The sequence below is a fragment of the Chiloscyllium plagiosum genome, unplaced genomic scaffold, assembly GCF_037043375.1.
Source record: "Chiloscyllium plagiosum isolate Xiang-an unplaced genomic scaffold, Cpla_swu_hap1 HiC_scaffold_5, whole genome shotgun sequence".
Classification (NCBI taxonomy): domain Eukaryota; kingdom Metazoa; phylum Chordata; class Chondrichthyes; order Orectolobiformes; family Hemiscylliidae; genus Chiloscyllium; species Chiloscyllium plagiosum.
Window position 1 is genome coordinate 54,875,316 of NW_028270143.1, and position 18,221 is coordinate 54,893,536.

Here is an 18,221-nt window from a genome sequence, read left to right on the forward strand (position 1 = left end):
ATTAGATTCAATTACATAGGCAACTGAAACTAAACAAACTTTCAGGGGACTTGGTGAATTTGATGAAGTCATACAAATTAGTTCTGTTAGTAGACCTGAATTAGGAGCAACACACCCTTGCAACTAATAGAAAGTGAAGTGTTAACAGTATACATCTGATCTTAAACAGTAAACAAAATTCCAACAAATAACCAAGATAGACTATCATGGGCTTTAGAGAAACTCAAGCATAGTACATTAAATGATTAAATAATAAAATAGATACATGAAAACAAGTGTGTCAGTCAACCAAGTAATGAAGTAATTCATGACATTAATACTTAGTAGTAAAATTAATGTTGTTATCCCCAATTGTTTTTTGATTCAAAGACATACATTCAAATCTGACCTCCCACAGCTTAAGTAAACAATGCTTTGAAATATACCCAGAATCCTTGCTGAAAGAATGAAACTAAGTTTAGTCCAATAAATGTTGAAAATTACAAAATCCATGCTTAATCAATGAGCACACAAATTAAAGCAAATGTAGGATCTGAAATATCAACCTGCTAGTTACCTGCTTATTAAGCCAATGCCATAGCTTTCAAGAAAAGACAAGAATTGGAGAGTTACTAAAATCAATTAACATATGTAATGAAGACAGTTTAGCTAAAAAGCCAATGAAAATATTACCTGTACCAAAAGTCGCTGTTTGTTTTAACAGAATGATTAGAAAACAGAATAACATCTGAGGATTAGAAAGTACATAAGCAAACTGAAAAATGGAGTATTGAGATAAATTTGGGAAATTACAGACCAGTGAATTTAATATCTGCTGTGTATAAATGATTAGACTGTCACAGGGCATAAAATGTGTATATAGAAGCATAGTAACTGTTACATGATAAAATAAGATCAATGTAGTTCTCTTTCATGAGCGTAATCATTTAATATAATAATGCATATATCGTTAATTATGTCAATTAATTAGTCAAAAACAGACCTATACAAGAAAAAAAAGAGTAAGCGATGGAAAGCTTTGGGAACTAGAGGTCCAAAGTCAGCTCTTCAAGTATGCTGTATGTCATAAATCTATGGTACCACAAAGTCAACTCAAACTTATGTGAAATCAATTTGATCTAACAAATTTAAGGCAGTTCAAAAAGATACTTTTTTGACAATAGAAATATTTTTGCATTATGCATTTAGATTTCAGTAAGGCTTTTGATACCATCACACACAAGCACAAAAAGCACATGGATCAAAAGGCAAGTTCTGAGATGTACTGAAAGGAATTCAGACAATGAGTTATCCATCTTGAATGTTCTCTCTCTCTCTCTCGCCACAGATGCTGTCTAACCAGAGTAACTTTAGCATTTTCTGTTTTTATTGCCATTACTGTCACTAATAAAGACTAAGGAAAGGTTTGGGAACTGAAACAGACATCAAGAAAAATACATTCAGAAAATACTAAGTATAAAGGGGAATTAATTTAAGGCAATATGACAAAAAAGGAAAGAAAATTTAGAAAGGAGCTGCAGAGATTTAGGAAGTGACCGATGGGTAGCAAACAGCATTTAATGTGAACAAATACAAGATAATTGAATTATAGAAGGGAAAAAGGTGGCAAGATATTCGAAACGGCACCAGGCTACAGGACATATCTGGATGATCCAAAAAAAATTGGCAGACAGTAGTTTGAGCAGATGTCAAGTTTGTATAAAGCACAGACTCATTCAGGTGGATTAGTGTGTCGATACAGAGGACTGTATTATAGTAAGAATATCCAAGCACAGGCAGACAAGAGCAACTAAGATAATACTTAGCTTATGGCATTCAAGCTGGGTGTAGAGATTAAAACTCAAAGATTGTTTACTTAAAGCAGAAATTTAAGAAAATTGAGCCTAGCTACATTGCCGTAAACCTAAAACTTGGGAGAAGACCCTAGTTCAATCGAAGGAAATTACATAATTAGTTTAGATTTAATTGTTTTATAGAATATTGAAAATGCAGGATGGGGTATTTATGGAGAATGAGAGGCAAATATTAGATTTTAGGACTAACAACTTGAATGCCGATTATTGTCCATTCTGACACACCTGAATATTTGTGTTAACATTAAATATTAAAAGTTTATTTTCATTCTTTATAATGTAAATAAAACTAAATACTTAGAACACACAACTACAAAACATCTGACAAAATTATATATCAACTCAATTTATTCTCTATTCCTCATGATTATGATGCAAGAAGACTAATTTTAGATGAATTGAAAAGAAAAGTCAGTGACAATTTTTTAGTCAGAAGTTATTCACAGTACCATTTTTGGATTGAATTTCAGGACTTTTCCACAGATGTCCCAATTCTATGAATGCAACAGTAATTATTTTGTAAAATGCAAAAATCTGCATAATAAGTTCAAAATTAGCTTTGATCATTTGCAATCTTAATTTTCAATTAAAATTGACAAAGAACAATTTTCACATGAGCATGGAAGAGAGAAGAGGATGAAAAGATGAAGACAATTTTAAGCCAATTTTCCAAAACATTACTGACAATTGATGGATAAGAGCAATTCATGCATCTATTCATTACTGCTCAAACTGTACTTAAATGTGATCTCAAAAAAACTCATTTTCAGCCATTTAAAATGTTTTAAAATAGTTTGCCAATATAGATAGCATCAATCAAGTGCCAGGAAAGTGAGGACAAAAGAAAGCACGTTAACAGTCAGCCTTTATGAGCATCTCTAAACAGTGTATAACAGAAGAATCTTCCCTACCCAATCAGGCGAAGAAAGAGGTAGAAAGAAAGGGCAATCTTGATTAGTCAGAAGATAATAGTTGATAAATCATACCTTGCTGTCAGCCTTAACAATGATTTTTCCTAGTCCTCGGATTGGTCTTGGAGCCAAAGCATCCTGTCTTTCTTTAACAAAGGTTGACAGTATCTTCCAGTGTTTACTAATATGCCTCTCCGCAAAGTTCATTAATCCAAAACGTAGAACCAATTTCTTAAGACCCCAGACTGTTTTCAAAAAAGAAAGGATTTAAGAATACTTCATGAAGATAGCAGTTAAAAGTCAAAAACAAATTTAATTTTGCTGCTTGATTAGATTAATATCATTAATATTTCAGGATGTTCACCGATGATTGCACAATGTTCAGCAATAATTGGGACTCCTCAGATACAAAAGCAGTCCATGGTCAAATGCACCAACATCTGGACAATAATGGGCTGACAAGTGGCAAGTAACAAATGCCAAACTATGACTATCACAAATGAGGCACAATCTAACCACTGCCTCTTGACATTCAATTGTGGTACTATCATTGAATCCTCCACTATCAACATCCTGGATGTTATCATTGACCAGAAACTCAACTGACTCACCACATGTACACAGTGGCTACAAGAACGGGTTAGAGGCTAAGAATGCTGAGGCCAGTAATTCACCTCCTGACTCCCCACAGCCTGTCCACCAGCTACAAGGTACAAGTCAGGAGTGTGCTGGAATATTCCCCATTTGCCTGGATGAGTGCAGACCCAACAACACTCAAGACAAGGCAGCCTGCTTGACTAGTACTACATCCATTCCCTCTACGACCAATGCTCAGTAGCAACACTGTGTATTATCTACAAGATGCACTGCAAAAATTCACCAAAGATCCTCAGGGACCACCTTTCAAGCACACGACCACTTCTATTTAGAAGGACAAGGGCAGCAGATATATGGGAACACCACCATCTGCACGTTCCACTCCAAGCTACTCACCATCTTGATTTGGAAATACACTGCCCTTCCTTAACTGTCACCAGACTTACGTCCTGGAATTTCCTCCCTAATGGCATTGTAGTTAATGTCAGGTGGACTGTAGCAGTTCAAGGCGGCAGCTCACCACCACCTTCGCATGGACAATGAGGGATGGACAACATATGCTGGCCAGTTTTACAAGGTTGTGTAAGAGTACTCATGAAGTGGAAGGTAGGAAGCTAGAGTTTGTTTAAATGATAGAAGGACAGAGTACATGGTCCCTTTAAGAGAAAAAAGTGCTTTTCAAAGCTTGAAGATTTTTAAAACATGTCTGCAAGTAGCTGTAATTGACTGTGTGATTGAAAAGCCTTAAACTTGTTTTACAGTTTTGATAACTAGCTTGAATCAGCCAATTAAGTTAAACAAGCAGTTAGATACTGAAAACCTATCACATTTAAACCTGATGATTTTGACTACCAAGAATCAATCTGATTGTAAAAAAAAGTCATCAAGGATATAAATGATGTGGGCATTTTGAAAATTAAGAGGGAGCCAACTGCCATCTGTAGTTAGAGCACACCCACCATCTGAGAAAAACATCTTGCACTCACAGAAATCTCCAGCTCTCTAAAAAGCACCGTCTATTATTAAAGGTACATGGCACTCTTAAATAATATTCCTGACACCAGAATTCAGTGGAGAGAGGCATTCAGAATAGAATAAATTAGAGGAAACATTCTGACAGCATCAGCAGAAGACTGGAGAGACAGCAGAGCATTTCAGAAGACACATTCTGTGCGAATTTTGAGAGTCTAAGTTTTAGTTTTCTTAATTCTTGTATTTATTCAAACAGCTTCCTATTAGGATCTTGTTTTGTTCAGAAATAGATAGTTAGAGAGAAATCGCTCAGCTCGTGAGATGCGGTCTTAATTTGTTCACTGTTGGACTTAGATAAATAGTTACTTGTTGATGGTACAATGAGTGAAAGGATTTCATTTCATTTAGCCACTCCTTTATAACAGACTGGGAGGTGAGAAGTAGGGTTATGCTGTTATCAGATTACAAGGTGAGGCGAGCTTCTCTGGGTGTTTCAGTTTTAATTATCAGAGGGGTATTGGCCTTCATTCTGTAACACCAGTGAGTGACGCATACATTCCACAAATTAATACTTAAAAAGAAAATGTTATGATTTCTAATGAGACAGTAGATTTATCATATCTTAACAATAACTTACAGATCTATAACACATTTTCATAGGAAAGCCATAAAACCATAAGATATGGGAGCAAATTTTAAAAGAGTTCAAAAGAGTTGTGCGAGGCGGGATTTTCATGCTGAGGGTGCTGAGTGCCTGCAATACACTGCAAGAGGTGGCGGTGGAAACAGACAATAGCAGCATTCAAGAAGCACCTGGACATAAACATGAACTGGAAGGGAATAGAGGGTTACGGATCATGTAAGTGAAGATAATTTTAGTATGGAAGAGAAAAATGTGTTGGTGCAGGCTTTGAGGACTGAGGCACCTGTTCCTGTGCAGCATTATTCTTCGTTCTTGCTCTAAAACCATTCAATACACTGAACTGGCTGTGCCATTTGATCATGGCTGATATGTTTCTCAACTACATTCTCCTGCCAACTGTCTGTGTTCCTTGATTGCCTCACTAATCAAAAGCATCCCAATACATTTCACAGATACATAATCAGATAAAAATATTCAAAATACAAAATTATCAGTGATTTTCAGCAGAGGGAGCTTGAGAATCAGGGAGGATTTAGGAGGGAATTCAAAGTACTAAGCATACACAAAAAGGCATAGCCAAATGTTAGCAAAGTCAGGAGGGATCTTAGAGACTCAAGTTGAAGGAACTCAGTTCTCAGAACTGAAGAACTGCATTAGAAACAAAGATGGGTCAAGAATACATACCTCTGGCAGTCTATTCCAGGCACTCAGCACCCTCTGCATGAAAATCCCACCTCGCACATCTCTTTTGAACTCTTAAAATTTGCTCCTATATCTTATGGTTTTATGGCTTTCCTATGAAAATGTGTTATAGATCTGTAAGTTATTGTTAAGATACGATAAATCTACTGTCCCATTAGAAATAGTAACATTTTGTTTCTAAGTATTCATTTGTGGAATGTGCATGTCACTCGCTGGTGTTATGGAATGAAGGGCTAAAGTATGTCATCAGTATGCATGTGAAGCTGATCTTTTTATTCTGAAAGTGATTCTCAAACAGAGTTGCGATGAAAAATAAAAGAGGAATGGAAGAAGTGTTTATCCCTGCAGACTCCACAGACAATAGTTCTTAGGTCATTAGCGAAGCAAATCTGAAGATATTCAGACCATTAAAAATGGAAACTAGTATGGACACGACAATAATTCAGGAAGCCCAACTAGAAAGGAACATTATTCATTGTTGAACAACAAACACAGCCACTTCTTGTGGCATACACAGGCTAGTCACAGCCCAAGACAGAGTTTCTGGATACTTTCCAATCAATCTGCTCAGAGACGCCATTACATATCAGGAGCAGGTGGGATTTGAACCCAGGTTCATGGATCAGAGGCACAGACACTACCAGCGCATTTTGGATCTTTTGTTTTTTAAAACAGCAATGTGATCAACTCATTGAATTAGAACTCTAACAAGGACCATCTTGATGTTTGGAACATCTTGCTCGATTTTGTAGATATTTTTAAAGCAACCTGTTCAGGCCTATTATGAAACTTGAGGAGTAGGTCTGATCTCTAGCTAGATTTTCTGGTCCAAAGGTAGGACATTACCACTGCACCAGAACAGCCCTCTGTCTTTTTTTTTTAAGCAAGAGCAACCTGCTCAGGGATGTTTTAGACAGCTCTGAAGCACTTGGAATTTGAACTTTGGTCTCCTGGCTCAGATGTAGGAACACTGTTCCACAAGGGCTCGGAGTCTGTTGTATGATATTTTGAATTTTCTAAACAACCTGTTCAAAAATATCATAACATACTTTGGAAACAGGTGGGACTTGAGCCCAGGCCTCCACAGTCCACTACCACTGCACCACAAGGGGTCTCTGGGTCTGCTATGAGTACCCCACCACCCCCATCACCAGGACATGGGTCTGCTTTATAAAGGATTTGGGTGATAGTTCCAGGTGGGGAGACCACTGCCTGTTACCCAGGGAACGCATACTTAACAAGTTCCAGGGGAAGATTAATTAGTGATTCCCCATAAACCTTGTAGGAGGCATCACACGGCTCCCCTTCCAATTCAGAAAGATCCCTTTTGCTCCTGCAACATTGGGGCCTCCGGCATAGTTTTGTTCATGGCCCCATTCCTGGTAGTTACCACATCTGGTCAAGAGGCTTATAATAAGCAGATGAACGTCTCTTCCGTGAAGACCAAAGAATCACTGCAGAGGGATCGTGCTCAGTGGTGCGTCTATCGAAACAATCACCTCACTGGAGGTGGTCATAAAATAGAAAGATTTCAGGGATCATATGCAAGTATATCATTGTACCAAAGTCTGCCAAAAGTTCTTAGACAGCACCTTCCAGACCCATGACCATTTTCATCTTGAAGGACAAGGGCAACAGATACATGGGAACACCATCACATGTAAGATCGCCTCCAAGCCACTCACCATCCTGACTTAGAAACATCATCGTTCCTTCACTGTTGTTGGCTCAAAATCCTGAAATTCCCTACCTAACACAATATTGTAGTTCTATCTACAATACATGTACTGCAGCAGTTCAAGACGACAGCTCAGTATCACCTTCTCAATGGCAACTAGAGAAGAGCAATAAATGACAGCCAGGCAGCAATGCCCATGCTGCACAAATGAACAAATAAAAATTTAGCAATGGAGAGCTGAGTAACTACCTAAATATTGTCTCAGTGTCCACATGACTGGGGAAAGTAGAAGCAACTCAAGAAAGAGAACAATAACATGCTTATTGAATTTATTTTTACACATTTTAAGCATTAAGAGCCATGTCTAGAAAAAAAAATTACTTTCATTTGCCCAGTAAATCAGAACAAATTTTAAATTTCTAAACACCACATGATTGATCATAAAGCCTATCTCGATAACAATCTTCATTTATATAGTACCAATAATGAGGAAAATAGAAGAAAGAAAAAAAAGTGTTAGATTTTAAAGTGAGACAACAGAAGAGGGAAAAAGACATGGAAGGGTATATAAGAGGAAGACCAAAGTGTAAGGGCCTGTAGGACCAACACCATAGTCACCAATGGCACAGTGAAGGAGAGATGAACAAAGGAAGAATCAAATTAACATTGAAGTGTAACAAGATCAAAATATTACCAGCCACTGGTACAGGGAGCAATTCAAGAATCCAAAGGTTCAGCCAGATCTGTACAGCAGCAATGGCCCAGACAAGCATCACAAAATAGATGTCACTTGTTTTCTTCTTCTTCATAAAAGACACAATTTCAGGTCTTGGTATTCCTAATGGAGTGTATGAGGCAGACGATGAGGAGGAGGGAGGACTGGTGTCTCTAGTTTCAACTGAATCTAATGACAAAAAGAAAATATTACTATACATTTAATCTAGCAATGAGACCTTTACAAGTGACTATAAATGACGTTGGCACATTGATACTAATAAATCTAGTCCTCAGAACGTCCTCAATTTCATTATATCAACTAAACAGTCAAACCTCAACTAACAAAAACGTGAATTACCCAGTTGTCAAATCCAAGATTTTTCAGAAACAGGACAAAAGGTTTTGTTAAACATGTTCCATTTTTTTCAGGTATCAAATGGAGATAAGGTTTAAGAGGGAAAAAGAAGCCATGGTGTAGGAATAAGCTTACAGGAAGCATTGGGTGCTTGTGATAAAAGGATGGCAATATTATAGGTGATTTTAATTTATGTATAAACTGGAAGACAAATCATACTGGCAATAGTGGCCTCATTGAGGAGTTCAGAAAATGCTTTTGAGATAGTTTCTTAATGCTGAATATGATGGAACCTACCAGAGAGTAAGTTCCATTAAACTTCGCATTGTATAATGTGACAGGATTAATTAATGACTTGAGAGTAAAAGGTATCTCTGGGTAGCAGAAATTACAATAGGAGAGAATTTTATATTTGGTTTGAAAGAAAGAGCGAGTCTAAGACTTGTATTTTAAACTTAAATTGTAAGCGGTTGGAAAAGTGTGTACGTACAAAAGGAATTATGCCTGTGTCAATGAAGCATTGAAGGCTAACATGCAGGTGCATGAAAATTAATGGAATGTTAGCCTCTATCTAGAAGGAGGTAAAAACAATGACTGCAGATGCTGGAAACCAGACTCTGGATCAATGGTGCCGGAAGAGCACAGCAGTTCAGGCAGCATCCGAGGACAGGCAAAATCAGAGGACAGGCAAAAATCGACGTTTCGGGCAAAAGCCTTTCATCAGGCTTTTGCCAGAAAGGTCGATTTTGCCTGTCCTCGGATTTTGCCTGTCCTCAGATGCTGCCTGAACTGCTGTGCTCTTCCGGCACCATTGATCCAGAGTTTATCTAGAAGGATTTGAGTATAGGAGTAGTGAAGTCTTTCTTCAATTGCGCAAGAGCTTGGTTAGACCTCAACTAGAGTACAGCGCAGTCTCAGTCATCATCATTTCAGGAAAGATATAGTTGCCATAGAGGGAGTATAACAAAGGCCCACCAGACTAAAAACAAAGAACCCTGGAAATTTGAAATAAAAACAGATGTTGCTGCAGAATCTCAGCAGGCCTGGCAGCATGTGTAGACAGAAGGCAGAGTCAATATTTCGGGTCCAGTGACCCTTCTTTAGGGCCTTCTGTGGCTCTCCAGCAATTTCTGTTTTTGTTTCAGATGTTCACCAGACTTGAGTGAAATACTGGCAATGTTCTGTGAAAGAGAGATTGGACAAAAGAGGTTTGTACTCTCTAGGGTTTTGAAGAATGAGAGGTGATCTCATTAAAACCTACAGAACACTTAAAGGAATAGACTGGACAGATGCAAATAAGATGTTTCCAGCTGGTTGGGGAATCTAAAACCAGGAGAACAATTTAAAAATGGGAAGGCTATTAAAGTCCAACATGAAGAGGAATTATTTTACTCTGAGGGTTGAAGGCAGCTGTCAAGGAAATTGAAAGAAAGGAACATCCTGGAATTGCAATTAATAAGGAAGCAGGACTGAGCAAAATGATGGAGATGAAGGTTGATGAGCATCCAAATCCTTATGGACTTCATGCTAGCATTTAAAAGAGATTAAGTAATGTAGCAGATTCACCAGGAAGTTTTCAAAGGATTGGAGAGTATGAAATATAATCTCTCCATTCAAAAAGGGATCAAGGCAGAAAACAGGAAACCATAGGCTATTTAGTTTTATGTCTGTCATAGGGAAGGTTTATAATCAATTATTAAGGAAGTTAGAACTGGACACATGAAAAAAACTCAGGGTAATCAAGAAGAGTCAGAATGATTTTGTGAAACGGAAGTAACAGTTCATCAATTACAATTCTTTGAAGGAGTAACATGCTGTGGATATAGGGAAACACGGATATATACTGTACTTGGATTCTCAAAGATATTTGACAAGATGACACAAAGGGTTACTGTGCAGAATAGAAGTTCATGATGTAGGGTAATACACTAGCATCAGAAGACTGTCTCGCTGGCAAACAACAGTAGTGCAGATAAATGGGTCTTTCAGTTGAGTAGGACATGACAAGTAGGGTCCCACAAGGGTCAGTGTTATGTCTAAACATTTTTGGAATGTATATCAATGACATAGATGGAAGGAACAAAAGGCATGGTGGCTAATTTTATAGTGACAAGAATGGAGACATGTTGAGTCACTGCCTCATTCAAGAGATAGAATGGTCACTTGATATCTCTGGCTACAATATATGGAGGAAAGATGGTGAAGAGTTTAAAAAAATAGGCTGGTAATAATGATACACTATACTGCTAAAGCACTAACCAGAGTCATGCACATGCCTCAAAGAAAAAAAAATCTATTTGGTTACAATATAATCATGGAAATATATTATACTGAAAAATCTGCAATTATCCTTATACAGACGGGAAAAGGACACTATAAAGGACAAAGGGAAAGAGGGTACTATTTTGGTATTCTGCCCTGGACAGCTCCAGCACGTGGTTAAGCATTAAGTATTTGGTAGGAAAGACAGAATGGCAGAGCATTATTTAAATCGTGAAGTATTAAGAAATGCTGATGTACAAAGGGGCCTGGGTGTATAAACTTTGCAACCAAGGTTGCTATTAACAAAGCTGGAGAACAATGTTGTAAATTATTAATTTCCCAAATTACTTCAAACATGAAAATGTGTCACCTGATAATCCTTTTGACTGATGGGGACCCTCTTGGGGACGGCTGAATCCAGTCATGGATACTGCCATATTAATAGTGCGTACAATAATTTGTATCATATGAGCAGGCAGCTCCAAACCTATAGGGAAGAAGAACAAGTCAGTCAAAAAAAAGCCAAACATTCTGAATAGAACAGCAGACATCAAACAGAACGAAGCACATTCTACAAGATAGGAAAGTTTAGCAACAAAGCAATGCAATTGGGGTTCTAGAGTTTTTGTTGTTTTAAAAACTACAATTTTAATAATGTACAGTACACTGACTACACGCTTTAGTGTTCCAAAATAACTCTAGCTTCAGAAAGATTATTAAGAGGAAATATACTTTTCTATGGCCTAAATGTTCTTCAATAAAAACAAGAGGAAAGGGAAAAGGGACGGCAACAGCAGCGGAAAGGGCAAAGGCTAAAAGGGCACAGCAGAAAAACAAGTTCAGTATGAAAAACAAAACTTCTATATCTCACTCTAATTACTAAAAATGCTGACAGACCTGTTGAACTTCTCCAGCAATTTCTCTTTTTTTTTGTTTTAAGTCACACCACATCAGGTTATAGTCCAACAGGTTTATTTGAAATCACAAGGTTTCGGAGCGCTGCTCTGTCACTTGACGAAGGAGCAGCACTCCAATGGCTTGTGATTTCAAATAAATCTGTTGGACTATATCCTGATGTCGTGTGACTTCTGACCTTGTCCGTCCCAGTCCAACACCTGCACCTCCATTTGATTTTTGTTTGTTTCAGGCCCACCACCTGCAGTTATTTGTTTCATGATAATTATCATTTGTATTTTGTTAATCATAACTAGAATAGGTTCATTTCTAACTAATAACTGATTGGCATGTTCAGAAATGGAGCAAACATGGAGTTAACCTTCAGAACCCTAATCACAGAGAGCAAATTTATTGTTTATTTGGTCATCTGGAAAGTCATAACCAATGCTCCCAGTCATTTGATGCCATAAATGTCATCAGGTCCACACGCTCCTTTGAATGATTAGATTATATTACAGTGTGGAAACAGGCCCTTCGGCCCAACAAGTCCACACCGCCCCGCCGAAGCGAAACCCACCCATACCCCTACATTTACCCCTTACCTAACACTACGGGCAATTTAGTATGGCCAATTCACCTGACCCTGCACATCTTTGGACTGTGGGAGGAAACCGGAGCACCCGGAGGAAACCCACGCAGACACGGGGAGAACGTGCAAACTCCACACAGTCAGTCGCCTGAGGCAGGAATTGAACCCAGGTCTCAGGCACTGTGAGGCAGCAGTGCTAACCACTGTGCCACCGTGCCGCCCAGTTACCACCGTGCCGCCCAGTATGCTTTAAAAAAAAACACAAAAATGAACTTCTGAGTCAAATATCACTTTTTAAATCCTTTTTGACTAAGTTGAGGCTTCCTCTCAACAGGTTAGATAGATCAAATGGGCGTCACGGTGGCACAGTGGCTAGCACTGCTGCCTCACAGCGCCAGAGACCCGAGTTCAATTCCCGCCTCAGGCGACTGACTGTGTGGAGTTTGCACGTTCTCCCCGTGTCTGCGTGGGTTTCCTCCGGGTGCTCCGGTTTCCTCCCACAGTCCAAAGATGTGCAGGTCAGGTGAATTGGCCATGCTAAATTGCCCGTAGTGTTAGGTAAGGGGTAAATGTAGGGGTATGGGTGGGTTGCGCTTCGGCGGGGCGGTGTGGACTTGTTGGGCCAAAGGGCCTGTTTCCACACTGTAAGTAATCTAATCTAATCAAAAGAATTTCCTACACTACCAAGTTTCATTGCTCCATTGCTGAACTTCAGGACCTAGATCTCAGTTCTGCTCAATCAGAAGGATCAACTTCCCGTGCCAAGAAGGATTATCCTTCACTTCAGTTAAAAAGCACAGACCTTACTCAGACTCAAATATCCAACTTCAATTAGTAAAAAGAAACAAACAAACATGTATTATATATTCTCAGCTTTAAAGCTGGTAAGGAATTAAACTTAACTATAGGAATATATACTCATTGCTTTCACAGCATAATAGAAAGAATTGTGGCACATAATTCTCAAAACACTAGTAAATGCCATAGAATATTATCTAATACATTTGCAATTTAATTTATTAGCTCACGGTAAACCAATGACTCAGATGTCCAGTGCTGCATTGTAAAACGTCCATACTGTTACAGATCAGACATGAAACTTGGTGAGATAAATGCATGTACATACAGGAATGGAAAATAAGCTTTACAGGTATGAATTGTAAACTGAAGGGAATAAAAGAAAAACTCACTGTGGATGCTATTTGATGTTCTGAATGCAAAGTTTCAATACAAATAAATGGAGCATCTGTTAGAGATTTAAATAGAAAGTGTGCTGTATATCATATGAAATCAACTTACCAGTATCGGTTCCTTTCTCCTCCTGAATTGCTCCCATAACCAGAAGAATGACAATCACTACAAAAACTGGAATACGCCAACTGCCAGCAATCGATGCTACATAGAAAAGATTTTAAGAATTGAATCTGAACATCCATCGTAACTTCCTTTATTATACAACTAATGTCAAGCATTTCAAGATCAATGAGGAGCATCATCTTGAAAAATTGAAATAAATGAAGATGATCACAACTCTTTGATTAGGTGATTTATAACCTAGAGTGTTGGAGGTGGCTAGGAAGGAAAATTAAAGCACACGGCCTATAACTTTGAGAAGCACAACAGTAATAACTTAACCAACAAATAGCATTGACGTAACATTTCACTTAGATGTATAATGTATAAGTGAAAGATTTGCTGGAACTCTCCCACATCCTCTCCTGGAGTCTCAATGATTTTAATGTTCTTAGACCTTAACAAAAGGTCCTTTTTGATGAAGTCTTATTTGAAAGACTAAAGCAGAATGAATGGAAATCCAGGATGGATAAGTAATTACATGAGAGGTGAGTCAACATTTATAAGTATAATTATATCAGCATAAGAGAACATCACTGCTGAGTGAATTACAGCAATGATCGGGGTTCCAGCTCATGTTTGAATCGACAAAAAATAGTTGGAATCAGAAACCAAATTATGAGCTGGTTAAGGTTCCAGATAGTGTAATATAAATAGTTAAATGTTTTCTAGAAGCATGTTAATTAAAATTGTATGTATTGAATGACTGATTAAAGAAAAGACAATATATATTTTGCACGTTTGCAGAGGTCTGTGAAACCATAATCATATTTTCAACACCAAGCCGCTGACCATTACAAAAGCCATCACCTCTTATGAAAGATTCTGAAACTATCCCTTGAGCTAGTCAATAAATTTTGAGCAGAAATTGCTAAAAGATCTCGTAGTAAAGTTGATAGGTTGATATTAGGTATTTTGTAATCAACCTATTCAGAAATGTTATAATTCTGGAGCAGGTGGGACTTGAACCTGGGCCTCTTGGCTCAGAGGTAAGGACATTACTCCACAGCACAAAAACCCTTGTTGGTTTATTTTTTAATCAATCTGTTCAGAGATGCTACTACACACCTCTTGAACCTGAGCCTATGTTTTAGTAAATTAGACAAATTGCACAATCCAAATTAGCTAGAAGTAGCAGCTCAAAAGCTTCTGAAGAAACCAAGGTCTTCAAGGGAAAAAACTCCAATGATATTAAGACTCCAAAAGCATTTAAAGACAAAAAGGGAATTCTTGGAAAAGTGCTGCAAAGTAATTTTCTAAATTTTATGCTGTTTCAAACTTTACACATCAGAATTGGAGTTAAGAAAATTAATATTTTGAGATACAGTAAAGAAGTAAATTATGACATAGCTAGTGCATGGGAGGTGGTGATTTCTGATCTCTAGTTCCCAAAATTTTCCAAATTTCTCATCTGCATCTTCTAGAAGAAAAATCAGAGATTGATTGTTATGATTAATTAACAATTCTGTTATTGGTGCATCATGCATTACCAGGATAGTCAGAAAGAAAACTTGAGCTATTATCATCTCATAATTTCCTGTCCTTTTGATACAAGTTCAAGCATGAAAAATAACATAAATGAAGTAGTACTTAAGGTCAAACTTCTAAACCTTCTTCAATTGTTCCAATCTGCATTTAAAAAAAACGGGTACCTCAGTATTGCTAGCTGTATTTATAATGTTCAGTCTGCCATCAACTCCATTCGGAGTCAGTCCTTATTCACTAGTTAGCTCAACCAGATTTTTTAATTTGTTTGTTTAAACACTTAAAAAAAAAAGTATACTCAAAAAAGATGAAATTTTAAAGGTTCTAAGGCACTGTTAGTTTATTGTTCATTTGAAACCTAAGAGTGTAACTCAGAGTTTACATTATCTAAATAGTCTTAGCCATTTGTTATTTAAATTAAAAGAGGACATTAATAGGTACAATTTTTAAGAGTCTGACTTTTAAATTTTAAACTGGAGTTGCAAAGTGTGTTTGAACTCAAATCGTTAACTGTTTCACTCTCCATAGATGCTGACTTGCTGAGTTTCTCCAGCATTTTCTTTCATTATAAATCGTAATTCTTTTTAATACTTAGAGAATCATGTTATAGTTTATCCTGAAAATACTTTGCTTTTAGCTTGCATTTCTGAGAAAGAAAACTTTCCCTTTAATTCACCAGAGCCGAGAGAATACTAGCAGAATTGCACCACTGCCATCCAGCACCAAAATAACATTGAAGCAGTAGGAAAACCTGTGCGCAACATTCCCAAAAACACTGGGACAAATTCAAATACTGAGGCAACCAGAGAACAGTACCCTGGAGTACAATGGACAGAATTTGTCAGGATCTGTTCTTACAATTACAGACTAAATAAAAATGAAAATAACTGTGAATGCTGTAAATCTGTAACAAAAACAGAAGTTGCTGGAAAAGCTCAGCAGGTCTGGCAGCATCTGTGAAGAAAAATTAGAGTTAATGTATCAAGTCCAGTGACTATTCCTCAGAACAGTGCTCCCATGCGTGGAGAGAAAAACATAATCAGCAAGTTGTTATGGACACGGCCAAATCCCCTCAAAACATTTCAAAAAAGTAGCCCAGACACTAACTTTGCCAGTTATTTTAAGCAGATATAGAGTAGATATTCTAAGAGTACTGCAGGTGGCTCAAACACTTAGATTTAAACAAAACAGAATTTATTTGGAAGATTACTGAATGAAACATAAACAAAAGAGAACACAATATAGAATAACTTAGCCTCTCCGAAAACCCAACAGATTATCCCAATTTAGTGCTGTTGCAAATACTTGCACCAATCCTGATAAACACTCCTTGGCACTAAAGGTAACACAGGCTCTTACAGAAAAAGGTAGGGGGGAGGGGGTTGCAGAAAGAGCGAGCAGTGGGGGGACGGGGAGGGATGAGCGAGTGACAGCAAGACAGATAGCAGCATAGAACACCCTCTTTCATGTAGCTGTTTCTTGGACCAGCAGTCTCAAGCTGCCGGACTGCTTTCAGTGAATAGCCAGACTGCCAAAACCAAAACAAACCAGAGAAAAGCTGAGCTGGAAGAACTGACCACTCCCCTTTCATTGTACAAGTTTTCTTTCTAAAAACTTGAAAGCCTTTTTCCTAAGGCAGTATCTGTTAGCTATAATCAAACTGGCCCTATATCCCATCCAAAGCCAGACTTTTCAGAATCATTGCTTTTACGACCTCTCTGAAAAAAAGCCATAGACAGCATAACCTTGTTAAACAAACAGCACTGCCACAGAGTGGACTAGCAGCAAGCAGGGTAGGAAGGGAAGGAAAGAGGTAAATGAGTTGCTAGGAGTGTTCAAGGCCAGGATATGCTGATATGGGAGAGATGTTCAGTCTATCATATCCAAAAAAATATAGTTAGTGAGAATGAGAAAGGAGTTCTTTCTAAACAAAAAAGTAGTCCCCAAAAATCAAAAGGTAGCCCTTGAGAAAATTTCAGAGAACCCTTGAAAAATACATATTGTTCCCTACTATCTCAAGGCACTGCAGATCACTCATGTAAATTCTCCCACCCATCTTTCCTTTGGTTTCCAATTTTTAGAGATATTCAAGCTGCTGCTTGACAAAGATTAAACCAATACTAAAATGGGTCTGAAGCAAAACCAAAGAGTGCAAGGGAAACACAGGTCTTGCAGCAACTGTTGAGAGAAAAACAGAATTAATAAAAGGGCAGCATGGTGGCTCAATGGTTAGATTGGAGTAGTGCTCATTCCTGATGAACGGCTTTTGTTTGAAACATTGATTTTCCTGCTCCTTGGATGCTGCCTGACCTGCTGTGCTTTTCCAGCACCCCCCATCCTAGACTCTGATCTCTAGCATCTTTCACCAATGGTTAGCACTGCTGCCTCACAGCGCCAGGGACCCGGGTTTGATTCCAGCCTCGGGTGACTGTGCAGAATTTGCACATTCTCCCAGCATCTGAGTAGGTTTCCTCCAGGTGCTCTAGTTTCCTCCCACAATCCAAGGATGTGCAGGTCAGGTGGATCATCCATGCAAAAATCACCCATTGTGTTAGGTGCATTAGTCAGAGGGAGATGGGTCTGGGTAGGTTGCTCTTCGAAGGGTCAGTGTGGACTTGTTGGGCTGAAGGGCCTGTTTCCACACTGTAGGGAATCTAATGTAATCTAAGAAATTTTTCAAGTCCAGTCACTCTTACAGGGTGTGTTTCTCCAGCACTCTTCGGTTTTATTTCAGATTTCCAGCATCCACGGTTCTGTGTTTATACAAGACTAAAAAGAGTCTTGTACCTGGCATGTACTAATCAAAATAAATGGTTCCTACCTAAATAAAAGAGAAGCACTATCCAAACTGGAACAGAGATAGTTTTCAGAAAACGTTCAGTTTTTGTATTCCACTTAAACGAAACTGCCAACACATAGCCAACAACAAGAGTCCATACCTGTAACAGGACAAGAATAACAGTTAAATGAAATGGGTGACGTAATGAATTGTGTCTTACGTATACCTAAAGTTTAATTCGATCAATACCATGATATTTGTCTATAAGATAAACAAACCTTGTTTTAACTTACTGTACCAAGGAACATTGATTAATTATTTCATTGAGTCTTTTGAACATTTGAAGCAAACGTTCCTTTGCAGAGAACTGTAATAGAAACATTAAAAATATAGAAAACAGAAGAAGGAGCAGGCTTTCGATCACGAGG

At 38.0% G+C, this 18,221-nt stretch overlaps 1 protein-coding gene across 3 annotated transcripts in view; it reads right to left on the bottom strand.

Annotated features, from left to right (window-relative positions):
* Positions 1-18,221, bottom strand: part of tmem245 (transmembrane protein 245) — a 120,326-nt gene that overhangs the window by 77,189 nt on the left and 24,916 nt on the right. For 2 of the 3 annotated variants that reach the window (XM_087987175.1, XM_043690056.2), the window contains exons 2-7: positions 17,836-17,953; positions 13,476-13,571; positions 11,061-11,177; positions 8,051-8,260; positions 2,840-3,009; positions 557-580 (exon numbers count right to left, since the gene is read on the bottom strand). In XM_087987175.1, coding sequence (XP_087843301.1) covers positions 557-580; positions 2,840-3,009; positions 8,051-8,260; positions 11,061-11,177; positions 13,476-13,571; positions 17,836-17,953 — 735 coding nt within the window. The remainder of the gene's footprint in view (positions 1-556; positions 581-2,839; positions 3,010-8,050; positions 8,261-11,060; positions 11,178-13,475; positions 13,572-17,835; positions 17,954-18,221) is intronic. The other variant, XM_043690057.2, reaches the window with a different exon arrangement.